Source organism: Stegostoma tigrinum, chromosome 3, assembly GCF_030684315.1.
Source record: "Stegostoma tigrinum isolate sSteTig4 chromosome 3, sSteTig4.hap1, whole genome shotgun sequence".
Lineage (NCBI taxonomy): Eukaryota > Metazoa > Chordata > Chondrichthyes > Orectolobiformes > Stegostomatidae > Stegostoma > Stegostoma tigrinum.
This window is the reverse complement of record NC_081356.1, coordinates 100,990,844-101,011,341: the sequence shown is the minus strand read 5'-3', so window position 1 is coordinate 101,011,341 and position 20,498 is coordinate 100,990,844. Positions and strand designations below refer to the sequence as shown.

The 20,498-nt window shown below is 43.6% G+C and overlaps 2 protein-coding genes across 6 annotated transcripts in view; one reads left to right on the top strand and one right to left on the bottom strand.

The window, feature by feature from the left end:
* Positions 1 to 20,498, top strand: part of fam151b (family with sequence similarity 151 member B) — a 76,526-nt gene that overhangs the window by 41,547 nt on the left and 14,481 nt on the right. For 2 of the 5 annotated variants that reach the window (XR_009445591.1, XR_007247138.2), the window contains one exon: positions 11,992 to 13,328. The exons of 2 other annotated variants lie outside the window; for them this stretch is intronic. The gene's annotated coding sequence lies outside the window, so the exon portion shown is untranslated. The remainder of the gene's footprint in view (positions 1 to 11,991; positions 13,329 to 20,498) is intronic. One more of the 5 variants, XR_009445592.1, reaches the window with a different exon arrangement.
* On the bottom strand, positions 4,018 to 13,027 carry LOC125450730 (protein mab-21-like 3). The gene is made up of 4 exons (XM_048526805.2): positions 12,500 to 13,027; positions 7,280 to 7,496; positions 5,529 to 5,706; positions 4,018 to 5,451 (listed from the first exon to the last, which is right to left on the bottom strand). Exons 1-4 carry the CDS (start codon positions 12,921 to 12,923, stop codon positions 5,218 to 5,220), a joined length of 1,053 nt encoding a protein of 350 aa, XP_048382762.1. The 5' UTR covers positions 12,924 to 13,027; the 3' UTR covers positions 4,018 to 5,217.

Genomic DNA, 20,498 nt, shown 5'->3' with positions numbered 1-20,498 from the left:
AAGCAGTTGAGGACTCTGGGTCTGTACTCAATGGAGTCTAGAAGGAGGAGGGGCCATCTCACTGAAACTTACTGCACACTGAAAAGCCTGGATAGATTGGACATGGAGAAGATATTTCCACTGGTGGGAGAGACTATGAGCATAGTCTCAGCGTGAAGGGATGACCCTTCAGAACCGAGATGATAAGGAATTTCTTCAGCCAGAGGGTGGTGAATCTGTGGAACACATTGCTGTTTAGGGCTGTGGAGGCCAAGTGATTGAGTGTATTCAAGGCAGAGATAGACAATTTTTTATTAGTAAGAAGATCAAGGGTTATGGGGTGAGCAGGAGAATGGGGTCAAGAAACATTATCAGCCATGATCGAATAGTGGAGTAGTCTCAATGGACTAGATGGCCTAATTCTGCTCCTATATCTTATGATCTTACTTTTGTTAATTTCCATCCAAAGGCAGGCTGTGGCCAGCTTGTTAAAGAACAACATGTGCAATTAGATTCACTACAGTGTGGAAACAGGTCCTTCGGCCCAACAAGTCCACACCACCCCTTGAAGCATCCCACCCAGACCCGTCCCCCTATAACCCACACACACCTGAACACTACGGGCAATTTAGCATGGCCAACCCACCTAGCCTACACATCTTTGGGCTGTGGGAGGATATCAGAGCACCCGGAGGAAACCCACACAGACACGGGGAGAATGTGCAAACTCCACACAGACAGTTGCCTGAGGCTGGAATCGAACCTGGGTCCCTGGGGCTGAGAGGCCGCAGTGCCAACCACTGAGCCACCGTGCCACCCCAATTATTGGTGAACATCCCCACTCCTAACCTTAATGATGGAGTTAAAGTAATTGATGTAGTATCTGAAGACAGTTGGGCCAAGGACACTACCCCGATGAACTCCTGCTCAGTGGTCTTGGAGCCGAGATGTGAATGAAATTAATTCAACCCACTTTTAACAAACCTTTTTCTGATAAAACATATTTCTTCCGGGTGCTCCATTACTTGATCCCTAACAGCAGATACTTATGTCTTTTTCTAGACTGATCTTGAATTGACAAACCTATGTTTAGGTGTTTGTTCACTCCTGCCTTTCTTAAATACAGTGTAACATTCTACTCATCTTCAGTTGGTTCACAGTTTGCTGTTACCTTGTCTATTATTTCACATGAAACAATTTGGTTTTGCTAATTAGTCATATACTATCTTCTATTATTTCCCTGTTTTATTTTGATACATTAATTTCGTTGTTGCCCCACTTTTTTGGGTTTTACTTCAATTTTCTGAGTGGCATCATGTAGCAGCATTCACTATCTAAATGATGACGCTATGAAAAGTGTTGCATATTCTCACCGGAATGACATAATTTTTCTTTAGTTATATGCATGTCCATAAGTGTTACTTTGGAAATTGCTTGCAGTATTGTGTTTCCTTGTTTTGATTGATATTACTTAATACTTAACCAATTGACAACATGGTTTCCTTATAAATCATTGGTTTTTTGACCTAGGCAGAATGGCTCAAGATCAAGGGTGCCAGACAATCCCAGAGACTGCAATGCTGCAGTGCAGTTGAGAGTTCTGTTTGCAGTATAGGTATCAGAAGTTGGGTGTGTGTGGGTTATAGGGGGATGGGTCTGGGTGGGATGCTTCAAGGGGTGGTGTGGACTTGTTGGGCCGAAGGACCTGTTTCCACACTGTAGTGAATCTAATTGCACATGTTGATCTTTAACAAGATGGCCACAGCCTGCATTTGGATGGAAATTAACAAAAGTAAGATCATAAGATATAGGAGCAGAATTAGGCCATCTAGTCCATTGAGACTACTCCACTATTCGATCCTGGCTGCTAATGTTTCTTGACCCCATTCTCCTGAGGTTAAACCTGTTAGACAGAGAAGATATATAATGCTATCTTATGAAATCAGTGTAACTTCTAGCTGAGGAGGCAAAGCATAAAAAGACAAGGCAAGACAATACTTCGTAAAACAGGGATGTTGTGAGCATCCAGGTTGGCTCAGAGTGAATGCTAAGATAGTAAGTGAAGTTCCCTAAGATGCACCCTCATCCAGTCCACAAACTTGGTTCGCGTCACTGCACACACAGTGACCGAGCTGCAGTTCAGTTTCTGGTTAAGGGTGGCCCCCAGAATATTGATAGTAGGGTATTCCATGATGGTAAAGATGTTGAATGTCAAAGGAAGACAGTTAGATTCTCTCTTATTGGAGATTGTTAACACCTAGCAACTTATGCAGCTCAATTGTTGGTTGCCACTTCTCAGGACAAGCCTGATTGTTGTCCATGTCTTGCTATGTGGAAATATACTCCTTCAAAATCTGAGGAACTGAGAATGGTGCTGAACATTATGTAATCATCAGCAAATAACCCCACTTCTAACCTAATGATGGAGGAAAATTTACGGATGAAGTAACTGAAGATGGTTTGGCTAAGGATGCTATTCTAAGAGGTGTCCTGGAACTGAGATGCCTAATCATCAACCACAACCATCTCCCATTGTGCCAGGTATGACTCCAACCAGCAGAGAGTTTCACCCCGATTCCCATTGCTTGGGTTCCCTGATGTAACTGAGTACAGAGATAACTGATGAGATTGTGGATGCATCAGGTTCAGTCAAACCTTGATTTCAGCAGCGGGCATTCTTACCTCACCTCTGGGGTTCAGTTCTTTGATCCTTTTTTTGACAAAGGCTGTAATAATTTAGTACTACTGCGTGAAAGAAAATGGCTAGAATTCATGTAGCCTCAGGTATCAGATTGTGGTGGGGAGAGGCAGGTGGTGCCACTGGGAAACAAACAGTCGAGCACACTGTGGAATCCCCATTCTGCTGTCCTACCTGTTGGTCAGTTTGTCGAGGTAGCTGCCATTTGAACTACCCACAGAGATGGACAGCAAATGAACTCAATGAAGGTTGCAATTATGGGCCATTTGCAGAGGCAGATGGTATTTTCATCCCATCAGTGTGGACCTTTGGTGAGTCCAAAGGCTGGCAGCAATGTAGAAGTGACCTTCTGTGGACAGACCAGAGGTCAAGTGGTACTGCCTCTCACTGCAAGGTTCAATGAATGAGCCACTCAATTAAGAAGGTTGCAATCAGATCATTAACGACTCCTATAGTAGGTTTTCCTCCCTACACAAATGGGCACAACACCTATGGGTATTCTTTTACATTTTAAATTTTCAGTTTTTTTTGGTCAGTGTTATGTTCATCCTTCTGCCTCAGCAGCACCAACCACTTGTCACAGGGCTGCTGACTGCCCTCTCAATGGGCTTCCACCCACGCTATCCTTGATTGAACAGAAAATGTGGACATGGACATGGATATGTAAATTCTCAGTCTCAGTGCCTGGGTTGTTTATGGGATCAGCACATTGTAAGTTAAAACAGCTCTCACTTCTGCTGAATAGGAATGCTTTGGTAAAATTGAGAAGCTGAGGGAATTGAAAGGTCTTTAGGATCTTCTTCTTGTTTCAGAGTTCTGGAACATATTATCTGGACATATTCATAGTAATTAAACGGTAACATTGAGAGAGATTGAGATGAAAACAAATAAATCTTCTTGGGTGCACAATGTCTAAAACCTGCATCATTTTTCTTTTCATGTATTGTAATCTGGTGTGAGCATGCATCTTGTGCAAAGATCACATCAAATTAGTATGTATTTTGATCAAATACTGTTGTCAGTCTGAAATGACAAATCATGGTGCTGCCCTCTGAGCCACCCACTCAACAATAAAACACATCTAATCAAGTGGAGAGAGATAATGGGAACTGCAGATGCTGGAGAATCCAAGATAATAAAGTGTGTAGCTGGATGAACATAGCAGGCCAAGCAGCATCTCAGGAGCACAAAAGCTGACATTTCGGGCTTAGACCCAACCTCTCTGATGAAGGGTTAAGGCCTGAAACGTCAACTTTTGTGCTCCTGAGATGCTGCTTGGCCTGCTGTGTTCATCCAGCTACACACTTCATTATTTAATCAAGTGGAATCAAATTCGTTGACTGAATTGAGTAATTTTATTGAACTTTGGATCATTAGCTTGTTGAAGATAAAGATCTGATTATGGTGTTGTTAAATTGTTGATTGTGCTTAGAGAAAGAAATAGAACAGTACAACAGTCCAAATAGAGGAGCACGCCTCAGGTAAAATCATACCTTTGAGCACTTTGAAGACTAGTTTGGGTTCAGGCCTCAAATAAACCCCAATGTTGGATTTGAAATGCTGCAGAAAAATGCAGCCTGCTGTATAATACACAAGAAACAGTTTACAAACGGCCACATTGGGGTTTGGGTGATAACAAAGATAGAAATTCTCCCAATTATTAGCTGTAATATTGACTTTATGTATTCTTTAGTAATTATCAGAACTAAAGCAGCTGGGGCAGTGTGGTGGGTCAGTGGCTGGCACTGCTGCCTCACAGTGCCCGGGACCCGAGTTTCATTCTACCGTTGGGTGACTGTATGTGTGGAGTTTACATGCTCTCCCTGAGTCTGCATGGGTTTCATCTAGGTGCCCCAGTTTCCTCCCAAGGTCCAATGATGTGCAGGTCATGTGGATTGGCCATGCTAAATTACCCACGGTGTCCAGGGATACCTAGGCTAGGTGGATTAGCCACGAGAAATGCAGGGTTACAAGGATATGGGGGTGTGGGTCTGGGTGGGACGCTCTTCGGAGGGTTGGTGTGGACTTGATGGGCTGAATGGTCTGCTTCAACACGGTAGGGATTTTATGACTAAGATAAGGGGACTGGTTAGCTCAGTTGACTGGGCAGTTGGTTTGCAATGCAGAATGATACCAGCAACATGACTTCAATTCCTACAATGGTGGAGGTTACTGTGAAGGACTCTCTTCATCAGCCTCTCCCCCCACCTGAGGTGTGGTGACCCTCATGTTAAACCACCACCAGCCATCTCCTTAATGAGGTAGCAATTCTATGGCCTGGTGAAACTATGGCGAGTTTACTTTTACTTTAATGTAGATGAATGGGGGGTAATGCCTAAGGCAATTCTAGCAGCCATTGGTTTACAAATTGCAAACAAGATATTTAATTCAAGAAAATTAGTTTAAGCTATTAGTTTACGACAAACTAACTATTAGTTAACAAGTTAGTTAATTGAAGCAAATAGATTATTAAAGTATAGTGTATTCCTTTTGTCCTGGTATTTAATTAAACCTTTATGTTCTTTTTTCTTCCAAACAGTTCAGGAAAGCTCCTCTTCTGGATTTTCCAGAATATTGCGAATTTTTTTTTGTAACCATATGAAGGTTTCATTAGCAACACGTTCAAAGAGGTTGTTGTTTATTTGATAATAATGATCCAGGCGCTTCTCATTACAGCATTGGTTTAAAACGTCCAAGAAGTTGCAAAATGACCTTCCCAGTGTATCCCAGTGATGAGATTCTGGATACTTTTCCCTAGCAAGTAAATAGAGAATCTGCAAAGGAGAGAAACAGTGAGAATACAAACAAAGTGGTTTGTAAATTAAAGTATTAAAATGAATGAAAAACCTACCTTCATCATGAAGGACCCAAGAAAAGGTCGGCTTTTTCCCTGGTAGTTTTCGCATAATTGATCCACTGTCCAATCGTAGCCATTGAGAGATTTTAAGATTTTGAAGGCTTTCTTCCGATAACCACCTTTGCTATCAATTACACCAATTAAATAAGCATCGATCCTTGAGAAGGATGGCCTTTTGAAACAACAATGCATAGTGGTAACTTTCACTATGAATCATCTGGTTATAACTGTTTACTGAATGACTGCACAATTTGGTTCTGTAATTGTGGCATTAATCAATCTCTAATTAATGTCACCACAAAGTCAGTCATTGAATGTGTTAATTACCTACATTTTCAAGATTAAACTAAAGAGTCAATAACAACAATAACTTGCATTTTTTTTAGTACCCAAAATGTAAGAACAAAAACACAAAGTACTTTGCAAAGGAGTAATCAAAATAGATCCTAAGGCAAATAAGGATATAACTTGAACAAACGTGAAGCTTAAAGTGTCATTTTTAAAGAGAATGTTAAAAAGGTGAAATAATAGGGAAGAGGGGATTAAGGATGTGGACTCAATACCATAGAACCCTCTAGGTAGTAGGAGAGAAGATTCACAAGGTCAGAGTTGTGAGAGTGTAGATTTTGTGGGAAATGAGAATTATAGCCTCGAGAAAGTATAGACTTAGGAAAGTGCATAAATATGAGAATTAGAAATTTATGCAGTATTGGAGGGTTGGTATGAAACATATTTTAGTGAGAATATTAAGTGACTGAGACTGGTGCTAATAAGATATGGTTAGTTGGATAAGTTGAGTTTATAGAGGGTGGTTGATGGGAGGCCAACATTGCAATGAGATGGAAACTCCAGTGGAGATATGCGAATATAGAGGGTATTGGTAAAATTATGAAGATGTGAGTAGACGGATTTTTTGATGATCACAATTTAGTTTTGAGAGTTTTAGATTTAACACATTTGATTGAATCTGAGCCCGTGTTTGGGGAAAGGTTTGAATTTATCCTGTTGTGTTTAGATTTGTGGTGTGGACCATGACTAGAATTTCAGACTTTTCAGTTTCCAGCTGGAGGTAATTGCAACTCATTGTGTTGAGCAAAAGGGCTGTCATGTGTCCTACAATACAGAGGCAGTGAAGAGATTAACAGAGGTGCAGAACTGGGTGTCTTCAGTGACCTGACTCCATCCCTGTGAAGTGTTACTTAGGAGTAGTATGTAGTGAGGAGTAGGTCTTGTATCCTTGGGAGACCCAAAAGACAGAAAGTGTAACCAATCATGACATAGAATAACAAAGCAGGATGTAAAGAGATCCAGGTGTAGCATAAACACTAGTGTGGGCTAGTTGGGCTGAGTGACCTGTTTCTGTAATATACATGTTATAATCCTTGCAATTACTGAAGGTCCTTGGGCTGTGATCATTTGGTAAAGATTAGAAGCAAATGAGGACACAGCTAGAAAACAGACATGTTGGAGCAGAATAGGGTGGTCTACTGTGTCCTAAGTTTCAAAGAGGTTAATTTAAATACCCCAACCCACAGCCCCAGCTGTGACACCCCAATTAATAAGGATAATAATAATAATAATATTATTATTTACTGATATTATAGCAAGTAATCTCCCAGTGTGCACAGTGCAAAAGTTATCAGACTAATGGTTATGTTTTTCTTATTTCTTATAACATCACCAATTCACTTTTTTCATTCTAATCAAGCAAACTTTGATGTGGCAAATACAATTACTTCATTTACCTCCAGAGTATTCCATGACATGTCATGTCTATCCCCATTTGTCTGACAGATTCTTGTTGTTGACAGGTCAGCCACTTGGACTGACCATTCAGCCATTTTGGAAAAGGCCATTTCATGTCAGAGAACTGAAGGGGATTTTTAATGCAGAGCACCAAATCAATTTTTATCCAGTCAATCTTCAGCGGCAAAGCTGCAGCTATGACCGTCTTTTTTCTGACTGTTAACACAAGTTCATTATTAGTTAAATACATAAGACACCAGATGGATAATCTACAGGCAAGTCAATCATCCTAATAAATGACACTTTCAGAAAGATATATACAACAGGAAAGATATATATAAAACAGGAAATTCAGATCTGAGTGACAGTCATTTCCCCAAACACCAATTCCCTCCAAACCCCTACCACGTAAGTGCCCACGCCAGGTGTGGTCATATACTGCCTCTGCCTTGGAGCCAGTGTGCTCCTTACCATGGATCAACCCTGTTTCCACATATACCTGTTTCCCATCTGTGCTGTACTGTATTCCCCACTTGCAAACATAGTTGCTCTCCTTCACAACTGGCATTGTCCTCCCTCTCTAGCCTGCAGTCCCCAATCCCAATCGATGGCTCTTGAGTTTCCTTCCCACAGCAACCGCCTCCTTGTCAGTCTTTTTAATACTCTTTCCACTTCATTTCTGAATGGACAGATTGGCCTCCCTCTCAACTGACCTCACCAGACAGCCCTGAGGAGATGTACCCAGGCCTGAGTGATACCTGCACTTCTCCATGACTGCATCAGACCTACTCCACAGGTTGGCAGCAAGGAAGCTACAGGACTAACCATCATCCAGACATTGGGGCCCCTACTTGAGGGCATCCCAATGGGATGTCTGACAATGGCCAATCCCTGGATTGGTATCAGGTCTGCCCTTGGTTTACTATGTCAATTCCCCTGACTGATGGATGCCCCCCTGTAAAATGGGGAGAATGATTCCCCGAAGACTTTGAGACATTGCTGCTTGCTTGCTGCACATAGAGTCATACAGCTATACAGCAAGGAAACAGACCCTTTGCTCCAATGTGTCCATGCCGACCAGATGTCCTAAATTAATGTAGTCCCATTTGCCATGCAGTGTGTTTGCTGAGTAAGCCACCAGCCTCAAGATGTGTATCCCGTTGACTGAGCGCTGCTAAGCAGAAATGCAACCTGCCAGGTTGAGTGAGACTTGAGGTAATTATCAAGACAAGGCAGAGATACTATGAGCATGGAGGTGAGAATTTTGTGAGTACACAGTAAGACAGCTGGGATACAGCCTGATTCAATTCAAGAGCTGAGTCCCAATCACTGTAAGCAAAGAGTGCTTGCTGCAGTATTTCAATGTTAGTCACTGATATGCCCTGCAATGCCGGTCTGCGTTTCCTCAGCATTCCGTAAGTGGATTGGAGAGGTGCCACGACAGTCATGAGGGGTGGCCAAATATCTGTGAATGGGGGGAGCTTTCACCTGGTGGCCATGGATTGTGCCCTGTGACGCTGTTTGGTAATAAGTCACAAAGAGGCTCCTCGCAACCAGCAGTGAGCTGGAGTCACCAGGTACGCCCGCTTTGACTTTCTTGTCAAGAATTCTCAATGTCTAGCTTGTTTGTTAAAATAGGAAATTGAAATTTATTGGGGCAAGTCGCAACATTGATAAAATATTTAACGCGCTATAATCCCTCTTAATTGGCAACTCACTGCTGCCTAGTGAGAAACACAGCCCCCTGCTTGGCAAATGCATAAAAGATGCAGTGAGTTGCTCCAAATACTAAGATAGGTCTCGCCTGACAGCTCACTCAATTCTGCCACAAACTTTGCCATAGCCCACATCACTTAGGCCCCTACAAGATTCCATCCACAGTCGAATCAAGCAGAGTCAATATCGCTTCATGAAAGGGAAATCATACCTAATCAATTTACTAGAATTCTTTGAGGAGGAAATAAGCTGGATAGATAAAGGGGAACCAGTAGATATAATCCATTTGGATTTCCAACAGGCACATTCAATGAGACATCACACATAAACCTCACTTAATATATCATGAAACCATGATGTTGACTAGAATGTTAGATAAAAGGGAAGCAGTAAATATAATATATTTGAATTTTCAGAAGGCATTTGTGTTAAAATAAAAGCCAATGGTGTTGGAGGTAGTATATTAGCATGGACAAAGGGTTCACTAATTAATAGAAGACAAAAAGTTGATATGGGGAAGTTTTCAGGCTGGAAGCCTGTAACATGTGGAGTGCCACAGGGATCAATGCTACTGTCACAATTACTTATGGTATAAATTAATAACCTGAGTGAGGAAAATGAATGTAATTTCAGCAAGTTTGCAATTGGCACTCAAATAGGTGGAAAGGTGTTTGTATGTGCATGTTTATGAGTGAATGGATGTGTACAGTACGTTTATTTGTGTTCATTGTGTGAGGAGTTGGTCTTTGTGAGTGAGTGCCTATGTGAGAGTGAATGTGTCTGTGTGTATGATTAAATCTCATGTGAGTCTGCTTGTGTGAGTCTCCAAGTCAGTGAATGAGGCTGCATGTGTGTGAGTGGGTTTGTCTATGTGTCTATTTGTTTGTCACCTTATTTTAGTTTATATCTGAGCAAATGTGTGAATCTGTTCATGTGAGTCTGTTATGTGAATGTGAAGATGTGTGTGATTGTGTGGTGTGTGTGTGAGAATGACTCTGTATCTGTGTAAGAGAGATTTGGTACTAGACATATATATGTACCCTCCCCCTACCATCTCCAGCTCACTCCCCTAAAACCTATGCACATACTGGGCTGAGACAGGAGGAATACGTAGGCTCAAAGGCAACTTGTTTCACTCCTAGCCTCACATGAAATGTGCTGAGACCAGCTTGGAGTGTGTGTCCCGTGAGACACAAGGTCAGTGATAGTTGGATCCAACTACTTAGCAATTACCTGGGACTGGGAACTAGTCAGCTTCTAGCTCCAGCCATTCTTCATGTGAAAAGATGAAAATCATTTTATCAGTTAGTTCTGATACTTAGGATAATAGATTCCCAATGGTGTGGAAGCAGGCCATTTGACACAACAAATACACAACGACTCTCTGAACAGCAAGATACTCAGACACACCCTCCCTACACTATTCCTGTAACCTGAAATTTCCTTGGCTAATCCATGGAGCCTGCACATCCCCGGATACCATGGGCAATTTAGCATGGCCAATCTACCTACCCTGCACGTCTTTGAACTGTGGGAAGAAACCCATGCAGACATGGGAGAAAATACAAACTCCATGCAGTCACCCACGACTGGAATCAAACCTGGATCCACGGTGTTGAGAGGCAGCAGTGCTAACCACTGAGCCACTGTGACACCCTTAATGTCACTTTCTAATGGTTTTCTTCATAATTGCTTATTGTTAAATTATCTATTTATAGCTTTCACATTCTTTTGCTCTATTTTGGGAAGGATATTATTAAGCTGGAGACAGTTCAGAACAGATTTACCAGGATGTTGCTAACACAGTGTGGAGCTGGAGGAACACAGCAGGTGAGCCAGCATCAGAGGAGCAGGAAAGCTATCATTTCAGGTCAGGACTCTTGTCTTGGTCCAAAACATCAGCTTTTCTGCTCCTCTAATGCTGCCTGACCTGCTGTGTTCCTCCAGCTCCACACTATGTTATCTCTGACTCCAGCATCAGCAGTACTTTACCAGGATGTTGCTGAGAATGGACAGCTTGAGTCATAAGGAGGGGTTGGATAGGCTGGGATCTTTTTTCACTGCAGCGTAGGAGATTCAGGGGTATCACCTAACAGCGGTTTTACAAAATCATAAGGGGCAAACAGAATGGCTGGTGTCTTTTCCCTAAGGTGGGGGATTTTAAGACTGGGGCATGTTTTAAACGCGAGAGGAGAAAGATCTAAAAGAACATGAAAGGGCAATTGTTTTGAACAGAGAGTGGTTGGTGTGTAGTATGGACTTCCAGATGATGGGTACAGTTGCAACATTTAAATGACTTTTTGATAAGTACATGTGTAAGAAACATTTGGAGGGATATGGGCCATGCACAGGCAGGTAGGACTAGTTTAGTTATAAGTTGTTGGGCTGAAAAACCTGTTTCCATGCTGTATGACTCTATAAGTTATGTTTTCCTCAAACCCCAAGTTTCACTTTGAAAGATAGTAGGAATTGCAGATGCTGGAGAATCTGAGATAACAAAGTGTAGAGCTGGATGAACACAGCAGGCCAAGCAGCTTCACAGCAGGAAAGCTGACGTTTTGGGCCTAGACCTTGAGCAAGGGTCTAGGCCCGAAACATCAGCTTTCCTGCTCCTATGATCCTGTTTCACTTTGAAATACAGATTTAACATTGTGACAAACACTATCTTTCTGCAGAGACAAAAAAAAATGCATTTACTGGTGTCTAAGGTAGACAAACAGGAGGCAGGAAGAACATAGCAGGCCAGGCAACATCTGCAGCAGTCAGTGTTTTGGGTATTACCCTTCTTCAGGACTGGATGTGGGGTGAGGGAGCGAAAGAGTAAGTGGGGCGGGGGGTAATGGAAAGGTGGCGATAGGTGGACACATAGTAGGCACGACCTGTTGGTCGATGGAAGGGAGGGTCAGTAGATGGAATGGAAGGAAGGAGGTGGGGCTGGAAGGGGATCAGGAGAGGTGGGAAGATCCCTGAAATGTTGACTTTTCTTTTCCTCCAGATGCTGCCTGGTTTGCTGTGTTCTTCCAGCCTCCTGTTTGTCTACTACCTTCCTGCAATTTGTTCGTAGGCCCTGAAAGCTGACGTGACAAAAGAAAATCTGAAATGTGACCCCTGGGCTGCAGGCAACAGATTGGTGAATGAACCTCCAGTAGCATTACACCCGCACAATCCTACCGTAACAGTTTTACTCTGATCAATCAGTGAGACGATTAAAGGATTTTAAAAATTCACCCCCACAAACCAAATCTGGAAAATGCTTCCCAGTCATTTTTTTTCAGAGCAACAGTCTTGCTCAGCCGCATATTGTCTAAAGTCCAAAGGGTCAATCTGTTCTCAAAATGTCCCTCCGCCAATTTCTCTCCCTCCCGTGAGATTTTACTGTCAATCGCCACTCTCGAGTGTTTTACTGAATTGAATGCAGTTGGCCCACTGGCACCGCACTGGGTATTAAATGTTAAATATTTATTCGCTACCCTTCACACTGATAGGCTGAACTAGGTTTTTACCTGCAAAGGAAGGGTCGTCCTTGTAATATTTCTCTTTGTATTCTGTTACCAAATGATACAGTCTCGAGACAGTTTCATCATGAGAAAGGCACCTCCAGCCGCCATTGACATACTCGTCGATGGAGAATGTAGTCAAACTCGGGTCATTCGGAGTAACCCGGAGTTTATCTTTCCGCAAGGGGATCAGTACATCAAGTTCATCGACAGCCTCGGCTTTCGTTCCGTCAGCAATACTTCCCACTTGGATGAAGCAATTCTCAAACAAATCGTCTCGACTGTGAATAAACTCCAGAAGCTGTTCCAGCATCAACTGTAAAGTGCGCTTCTTACCCTTTTCGCCTGGCTCCTTTTTCACAAAACTTGTGTAATACTTTTGCAGAGGCTCTTCCAGAACCTCGCTCATTGCAAGGATTTGCAATTCCATTTTAACTTAGTTCGTTTTGCAGGAATTCTGGACTTTTAGCTGCAGTTTTGTTTGCATCTAAAACACTTGAGGCGAACCGAGGATTGCTGGAAGGAAGTGTTTCGGTTTCCTGTCTAAGCAGCCGCTGCTGATCAAGTATTTCCCACTGTACAATGCTTAATAAGGTCATAACAAAGTGGAATCTAATGGGGAATTCAGGAGAAAGCTGTTTACACAAAGACTGATCAAAATGTGAAATTAACTGGCGGGGTTATACCTGGGGTCGTAAATGGAGAAGCTAAATGAAGGTTTTGATGGAGAAATAATAGAAGAATAGGCTGATAGATTTAGAGAAAGAGTTTAGAGGTTACTGTGGAACAGAAAGTTCCAGACTGAACCAACAGGGCCAAATGGCTACTTTCTCAGGTATAGACTCTTTTTCATTCTACTTACTCTGTTATGAACTTTGATATCATCAGATGAAATGGCAGACACAATGCCAAAATGCATGTAAAACTTGATGTGTTCAGAACAATGGGTGGGTTGCTCCTGTACGGTCAGGTTCTAGGCCCGAAACGTAGCTTTTGTGCTCCTAAGATGCTGCTTGGCCTGCTGTGTTCATCCAGCTCCACGCCTTGTTATCTCGGATTCTCCAGCATCTGCAGATCCCATTATCACGGTCAGGTTAGAATTTCGTTTTATTTGTTCACAGGCTGCAGATGTCTCTGGCTAGGCCAATATTTATTGCCCATCTATAATTGCTGAGAAAGTACTTAAGAGTCAACTATATTCCTGACACAGTATGTAGATAGGCCAACAAGGGGTGAAGCCACATTAGATTTGGTACTGGGTAATGAGCCTGGCCAGGTGTTAGATTTGGAAGTAGGTGAGCACTTTGGTGATAGCGATCACAATTCTGTTATGTTTACTTTAGTGATGGAAAGGGATAGGTGTATACCACTGGGCAAGAGTTATAGCTGGGGGAAAGGCAATTACGATGAGATTAGGCAAGATTTAGAGAGCATAGAATGGGGAAGGAAACTGCAGGGGATGGGCACATTAGAAATGTGGAGCTTATTCAAGGAAAAGCTCCTGTGTGTTCTAGATAAATATGTACCTGTCAGGCAGGGAGGAAGCTGTAGAGTGCAGGAGCCGTGGTTTACAAAGGAGGTGGAATCTCTGGTCAAGAGGAAGAAGAAGGCTTATGTTAGGATGAGAGGTGAAGGCTCAGTTAGGGCACTTGAGGGCTACAAGCTAGCCAGGAAAGACCTAAAGAGAGAGCTCAGAAGAGCCAGGAGGAGACATGAGAAGTTGTTGGCGGATAGGATCAGGGTAAACCCTAAGGCTTTCTATAGGTATTTAAGGAATAAAAGAATGACGCAAGTAAGATTAGGCCCAATCAAGGATAGTAGTGGTAAGTTGTGTGTGGAGTCAGATGAAATAGGGGAAGTGCGAAATGAATATTTTTCAACAGTATTCACTCTAGAAAACGACAATGTTGTCAAGGAGAATACTGAGATACAGGCTACTAGACTAGGTGGGATTGAGGTTCAGAAGGAAGAGGTATTAGAAATCCTTCAGAAGGTGAAGATAGATAAGTCCCCTGGGCCGGATGGGATTTATCCTGGGAACCTCTGGGAAGCCAGGGAGGAGATTGCTGAACCTTTGGCGTTGATCTTTAACTCATCATTGTCTACAGGAATAGTTCCAGATGACTGGAGGATAGCAAATGTGGTTCCCCTGTTCAAGAAGGGGAGTAGAGACAACCCTGGTAATTATAGACCAGTGAGCCTTACCTCACTTGTTGGTCAAGTGTTGGAAAAGGTTATAAGGGATAGGATTTATAATCATCTAGAAAAGAATAAATTGATTAGGGATAGTCAGCACGGTTTTGTGAAGGGAAGGTCGTGCCTCACAAACCTTATTGAGTTCTTTGAGAAGGTGACCAAACAGGTAGATGAGAGTAAACCGGTTGATGTGGTGTATATGGATTTCAGCAAGGCGTTCGATAAGGTTCCCCACAATAGGCTATTGTACAAAATGCGGAGGAATGGAATTGTGGGAGATATAGCAGTTAGGGTCAGAAATTGGCTTGCTGAAAGAAGACAGAGGGTGGTAGTTGACGGGAAATGTTCATCCTGGAGACCAGTTACTAGTGGTGTACCGCAAGGGTCGGTGTTGGGTCCACTGCTGTTTGTCATTTTTATAAATGACCTGGATGAGGGCGTAGAAGTATGGGCTAGTAAATTTGCAGATGACACTAAGGTCGGTGGAGTTGTGGATAGTGATGAAGGATGCTGTAGGTTGCAGAGAGACATAGATAAGCTGCAGAGCTGGGCTGAGAGGTGGCAAATGGAGTTTAATGCACACAAGTGTGAGGTGATGCACTTTGGTAGGAGTAACCGGAAGGCAAAGTACAGGGCTAATGGTAAGATTCTTAGCAGTACAGATGAGCAGAGAGATCTCGGTGTCCATGTACACAGATCCTTGAAAGTTGCCACCCAGGTTGACAGGGCTGTTAAGAAGGCATACAGTCTTTTAGCTTTTATTAATAGAGGGATCGAGTTCCGGAACCAAGAGGTTATGGTGAAGCTGTACAAAACTCTGGTGCGGCCGCACTTGGAGTATTGTGTACAGTTCTGGTCACCGCATTATAAGAAGGATGTGGAAGCTTTGGAAAGGGTGCAGAGGAGATTTACTAGGATGTTGCCTGGTATGGAGGGAAGGTCTTACGAGGAAAGGCTGAGGGTCTTGAGGCTGTTTTCATTAGAGAGAAGAAGGTTGAGAGGTGACTTAATTGAAACATATAAAATAATCAGAGGGTTAGATAGGGTGGATAGGGAGAGCCTTTTTCCTAGGATGGTGACGGCGAGCACGAGGGGGCATAGCTTTAAATTGAGGGATGAAAGATATAGGACAGACGTCAGAGGTAGTTTCTTTACTCAGAGAGTAGTAAGGGAATGGAACGCTTTGCCTGCAACGGTAGTAGATTCGCCAACTTTAGGTACATTTAAGTCGTCATTGGACAAGCATATGGACGTACATGGAATAGTGTAGGTTAGATGGGCTTGAGATCGGTATGACAGGTCGGCACAACTTCGGGGGCCGAAGGGCCTGTACTGTGCTGTAATGTTCTTTGTTCTATGTTTTATATTACTATGGGTGTAGAATTACATGTAAATCAGGCCAAGTAAGGACAGCAGGATTCCTTCCCTAAAATACATTTGTGCATCAAATGGGTTTTTACGACAATATCAGCATTGGGCGAACTTTTGTTTGTTCCAGTTTCTTCAATTGAGTTTGGATTTTAACCAGCTGCTGTGGGTTGGATTTGAACCCATGTCACATGCCACCACATCATCCTGGCATGCTGTACTCTGTGTAGTTGGAGCAGGCGATGTGTTTTATGCTGAGTCCTGGGGGAATGGGAGCAATCTTTTGAGGAGGGTGGTGAGGACACTGGGGAGGAGGAAGTTCTCCTTGTACATGTCAGAACTCTGCTGCATTGATGTCTATAAGCCTGACAGGACCACCTGGTTCCTGGAAAGGAAAGCTAGGTGCAACGGACCATCACAACAGTCATTGGTTATGATGTTGGTTTGCATTTTGGAAGTGAGCTGCCTCCTCTAATCATTTGTTTATGTTTGCTTTTGGTAGGCCTCATGTTTGGAATTGTCTGAGTGCTTGCCTGTGTGTGATGTCCCCTGACTGGCCAGTGACAAGATTGAGTGTCTAGTGGGTAGTGGAGACAAAACAGAGGTGACTTAGAGACAGCGCTTAGGTGCTTAATTTTCTGCACTTACCCCCACACTGGCTGCATACAAGCACAGGTAGCTTGTGTGGTCTGGTGGTTCAAACAGTGATTAGAGTTAAGTGTTGTAAGTGTGAAGGGGTGTCAGCTGTATCAGCTATGTGAGCAGTGTGACTTTGTGGCTGTTGTGTCATTGCATTGCCACTGAGGGGCAATGCCAGATTGCCAGGTGCACGACATGCTTTAAAAAAAAGTATGAGTGCCTGGCGTGCCAGTCTTTTGCCAGATAACCAGTGAGTGGCAAGTTGTTCTGGGAACAGTGAGTGGTAAGATGGGGTAAAAATGGGGCAACAGGTGCATTACAGGGGTTGGGTAGGGGTAGTTAATGAGGCAGTTGGTAAGACACAGAGACTGATCTTGCTAGGTGTCATAGAAAGAAATCTTCCGTAAAATCTGATGAAACTGAGTGAGTGTGTGTGTGCAAGTGAGTGAGTGAATGAGTGACTGTCTGGATGTGATTCACAGTGTGTTTGTAAGTGAGTCTGTCTGTGTGTGCACTTACACCCTCTCTTGCCCCCTCCTCAGAAAACTATTCCCGTTTTGGGCTGGAAGAAGAGGCTAACATGAGACCTGCTTCACCCCCACTCTTACATGCATTCTGTTAAAGGCAGTTGAAAGAATGTGTATTACCAGATGCAAACTTGATGGATTGCTTAGATTGGCCCCACTTTCCTTCCCTTTCCAGCAGCCACTAGGACCTAGTCCTTCTCTCTTTCTCTAGTTCTGCTTTAAGTGAAAAGGCACAATAAATTTATTAGTTCTGTACCTAACATGCACTTTTTAGTAGTCATCTTCATGAATTATTTTTAAAATTATAAATTTAATTTTTTTTTGCTTGAGGGAGTTATGTTTTTTCATAGCTCAACTTTAACTTGAAATTAATGTTCTACCAATTTTTTATTTCTGAAATTTGTTCTTTGGCTCCTTGAGTATGGGACAAAGCAAACATTGAAATCTGCCCCCACCCATGTTAAAAGTTTGGCCAGCCTTGCTCTTGAATGACCTCTTTATCCAGTCGCATTGGACCATTAACCTTTGCAATCAATCTTCTCAATCTTGCATTATCTGTTATATTTTGATCAATCAATGAGCCTAATGAGGGAAAGACGTCTCATTCATTCAAAATAAATTACCTGAACAGAGGATTCTAGCAATCTCAACCATATCTTTCTAGGAGAAGCCTTCTTTTCTGCACTTACCCCCACACTGGCTGCAGACAAGCATACAAACTGACTACCTATTGCTTGTATGTAGCATTGCTGTGGGAACTCAAAAGAATCACTTGCCATTTTCTCTCCTTACAGTGAGATTTCTGGTATGAGCACTCTCCACAGCAGTATAATTGAGGTTAGGCATGCAGTAGAATATGGGAACATGGATCTCATACCCATTCTTTGTCATAAACCAGGCCTGTGCTTTTTCTTTTCTGTCAATGTTTCTCAGTGGCTGGTCTTAGTGCATCCAAGCTGACCAGATTTGTAAACAGTTTTATTCTCCTGGGATCCAAACAAGCAAGATGAAATGATCTTCAACACAATTATATTATACTGAATCTGTAATACTGTTCAGCCTGCTTTGAGATGATCCTACCTCGATCAACTTGCTTCATTACTTTGAGGAAATTATAACTCAACCAGACTCTGGTTAATCCTATATGTTAGACTTCCAACACACATTGGATAATAATTCACCATGGGAATGAAGATGACAATTTGAAGGAATAAAAAGAAGACTAAAGTGTGGAAAAGCATGGCAAATTGTCTAAAAGATAGCATTGCAGTACAAAATGTGGGATAGTGAAAGCTGCCAAATAAATGGAAGATAACAAGGTTTGGAGCTGGATGAACACAGCAGGACAGGCAGCATCAGAGGAGCAGGAAAGCTGACGTTTTGCGTCTGGGCCCTTCTTCAGAAATGGGGGAGGGGAAGGGGGCTCTGAAATAAATAGAGAGGGGGGAGGTGATAATACAAGATAGATAGAGGAGCAGATAGGTGTAGAGAAGACGGACAGGTCAAGGGGGTGGGGATGAAGCCAGTACAGGTGAGTATAGGTAGGGAGTTGGGATGGGAGTTGGCCAGTGAGGGGGGAGAGGCAGATAGATGGGAGAAAACACAGACAGGTCAAGGAGGCAGGGACAAGCCGGGCTGGTCTTGGGATGAGGTCGAGAGTGGGGAGATTTTGAAGCTCGTAAAGTCCACATTGACACCCCTGGGGTGCAGGGTTCCAAGAGAAATGTGTGTGCTGTTCCTCCAGCCTTTGGGTGGCATCACTGTGGCACTGGAGGAGGCCCAGGGTGAACATGTTGTCCAAGGAGTGGGAGGGGGAAATCGAAGTGGTTCGTTACGTCTCCGAGCCTCCGCTTGGTTTCCCCGATGTAGAGGGGGCCACATCGGTAACAGTGGTTCTGTAGCAAGTGGGAGGAGTTAAAGGAGTTGTTGTTCAGGGAAAGGACAAGTTCTGTTAAGCAGATGAGGGTATCGGTAGAGGGGGACTGGTTGGGCCTGTGTGCGAGGTAGAAATGGGGGGCTTTTAGACCATCTGGGTGGAGGATACAAGCGTACAGGGATTGGATGTTCATAGTGAAGATGAGATGTTGGGGGCCAGGGAATTGGAAGTCTTGGAGGATGTGAATGGTGTCCCAGGCGTAAGTGGGGAGTTCCTGGACTAGAGCGAAAAAGACTGAATCAAGGTAAGCAGAGTTGAGTTCAGTGGGGCGGGAGCAGGCAGAGACAACAGGTCGGCCGGGGCAGTCAGGTTTGTGGATTTTGAGAAGGAGATAGAAACAGGTGGTGCAGTGTTGGGGAACAATGAGGTTGGAGGCTGTGGGTGGGGTGATGAGGTTATGAATGGTCTGAGATATGACGGTTTGGTGCTCAGGGGTGGGATCATAATTGAGGGGGCAGTAGGAGAAGGTGTCAGAGAGTTGGCGTCTGGCCTCAGCAATGTAAAGGTCAGTGTGCCATACCACTACTCTGCCCCCTCCTCCCAATTCCTCCACCTCTGTTGCATCTGCTTCCAAAATGGAGCAGTACACACCCGGACATCCCTGATATCCTCCTATTTGGAGGACTGCCACTCCCCCACTGTGATCGAAATGCCCTCAACCGCATCTCTTACATTTCCCATTCTTCTGCCCTCAAACTCACTCCACCCAACAAAAATAAAAAAGGAGTCCCCCTGGTCCTCCCATATCACCCCACCAACCTCTGCATCCATGTGGCCTCCTTTACATCAGTTAGACCAAGTGTAGACTCAGAGACTGTTTTGTAGAGCATCTCCACTCTGTATACAACAAACAACAACACCTTCCAGTCACCAACCATTTTAACTCCCCGAGTGACATATCTCAACTGGGCCTCCTCCAGTACCACAATAACACCACCCGCAAACTGGAGGAGTAGCACTTCATATTCCATCTCGGGAGCCAACAGGCCGATGGCCTAAACATGGAATTCATCAGTTTTAAAATCTCCCCACCCCTGGCCTCATCCTGTGTCCAACGCTCCCTCTCATCCCAGCCTCCTTGACCTGATACAACCTGTCCATCTTCTCACCACCTATCTGCCCCACCTATCCCACTGACCATTCCCCACCACTCCATACCTGCACTCACCTATCACCATCCCACCAACCCCCCCCTCTCTATTTATTTCTGATCTCCTCTCCCCCTCCCCATTTCTGAAGAAGGGTCCCAGCCCAAAACGTCAACTTTCCTGCTCCTCTGGTGCTGCCTGGCCTCCCCCAACCCACACTGTATTGTAATTGATATCAGGAGATGACCATT

Excerpts from the sequence above, each read along its gene's own strand:
- LOC125450730 (XM_048526805.2), bottom strand. The coding sequence starts at position 12,923 with ATGGAATTGCAAATCCTTGCAATGAGCGAGGTTCTGGAAGAGCCTCTG. Across the intron at positions 7,497-12,499 it reads GGACGACCCTTCCTTTGCAG|TCAGAAAAAAGACGGTCATA; the intron begins GTAAAAACCTAG and ends TTGTGTTAACAG. Across the intron at positions 5,707-7,279 it reads TGTCATGGAATACTCTGGAG|GCCATCCTTCTCAAGGATCG; the intron begins GTAAATGAAGTA and ends TTGTTTCAAAAG.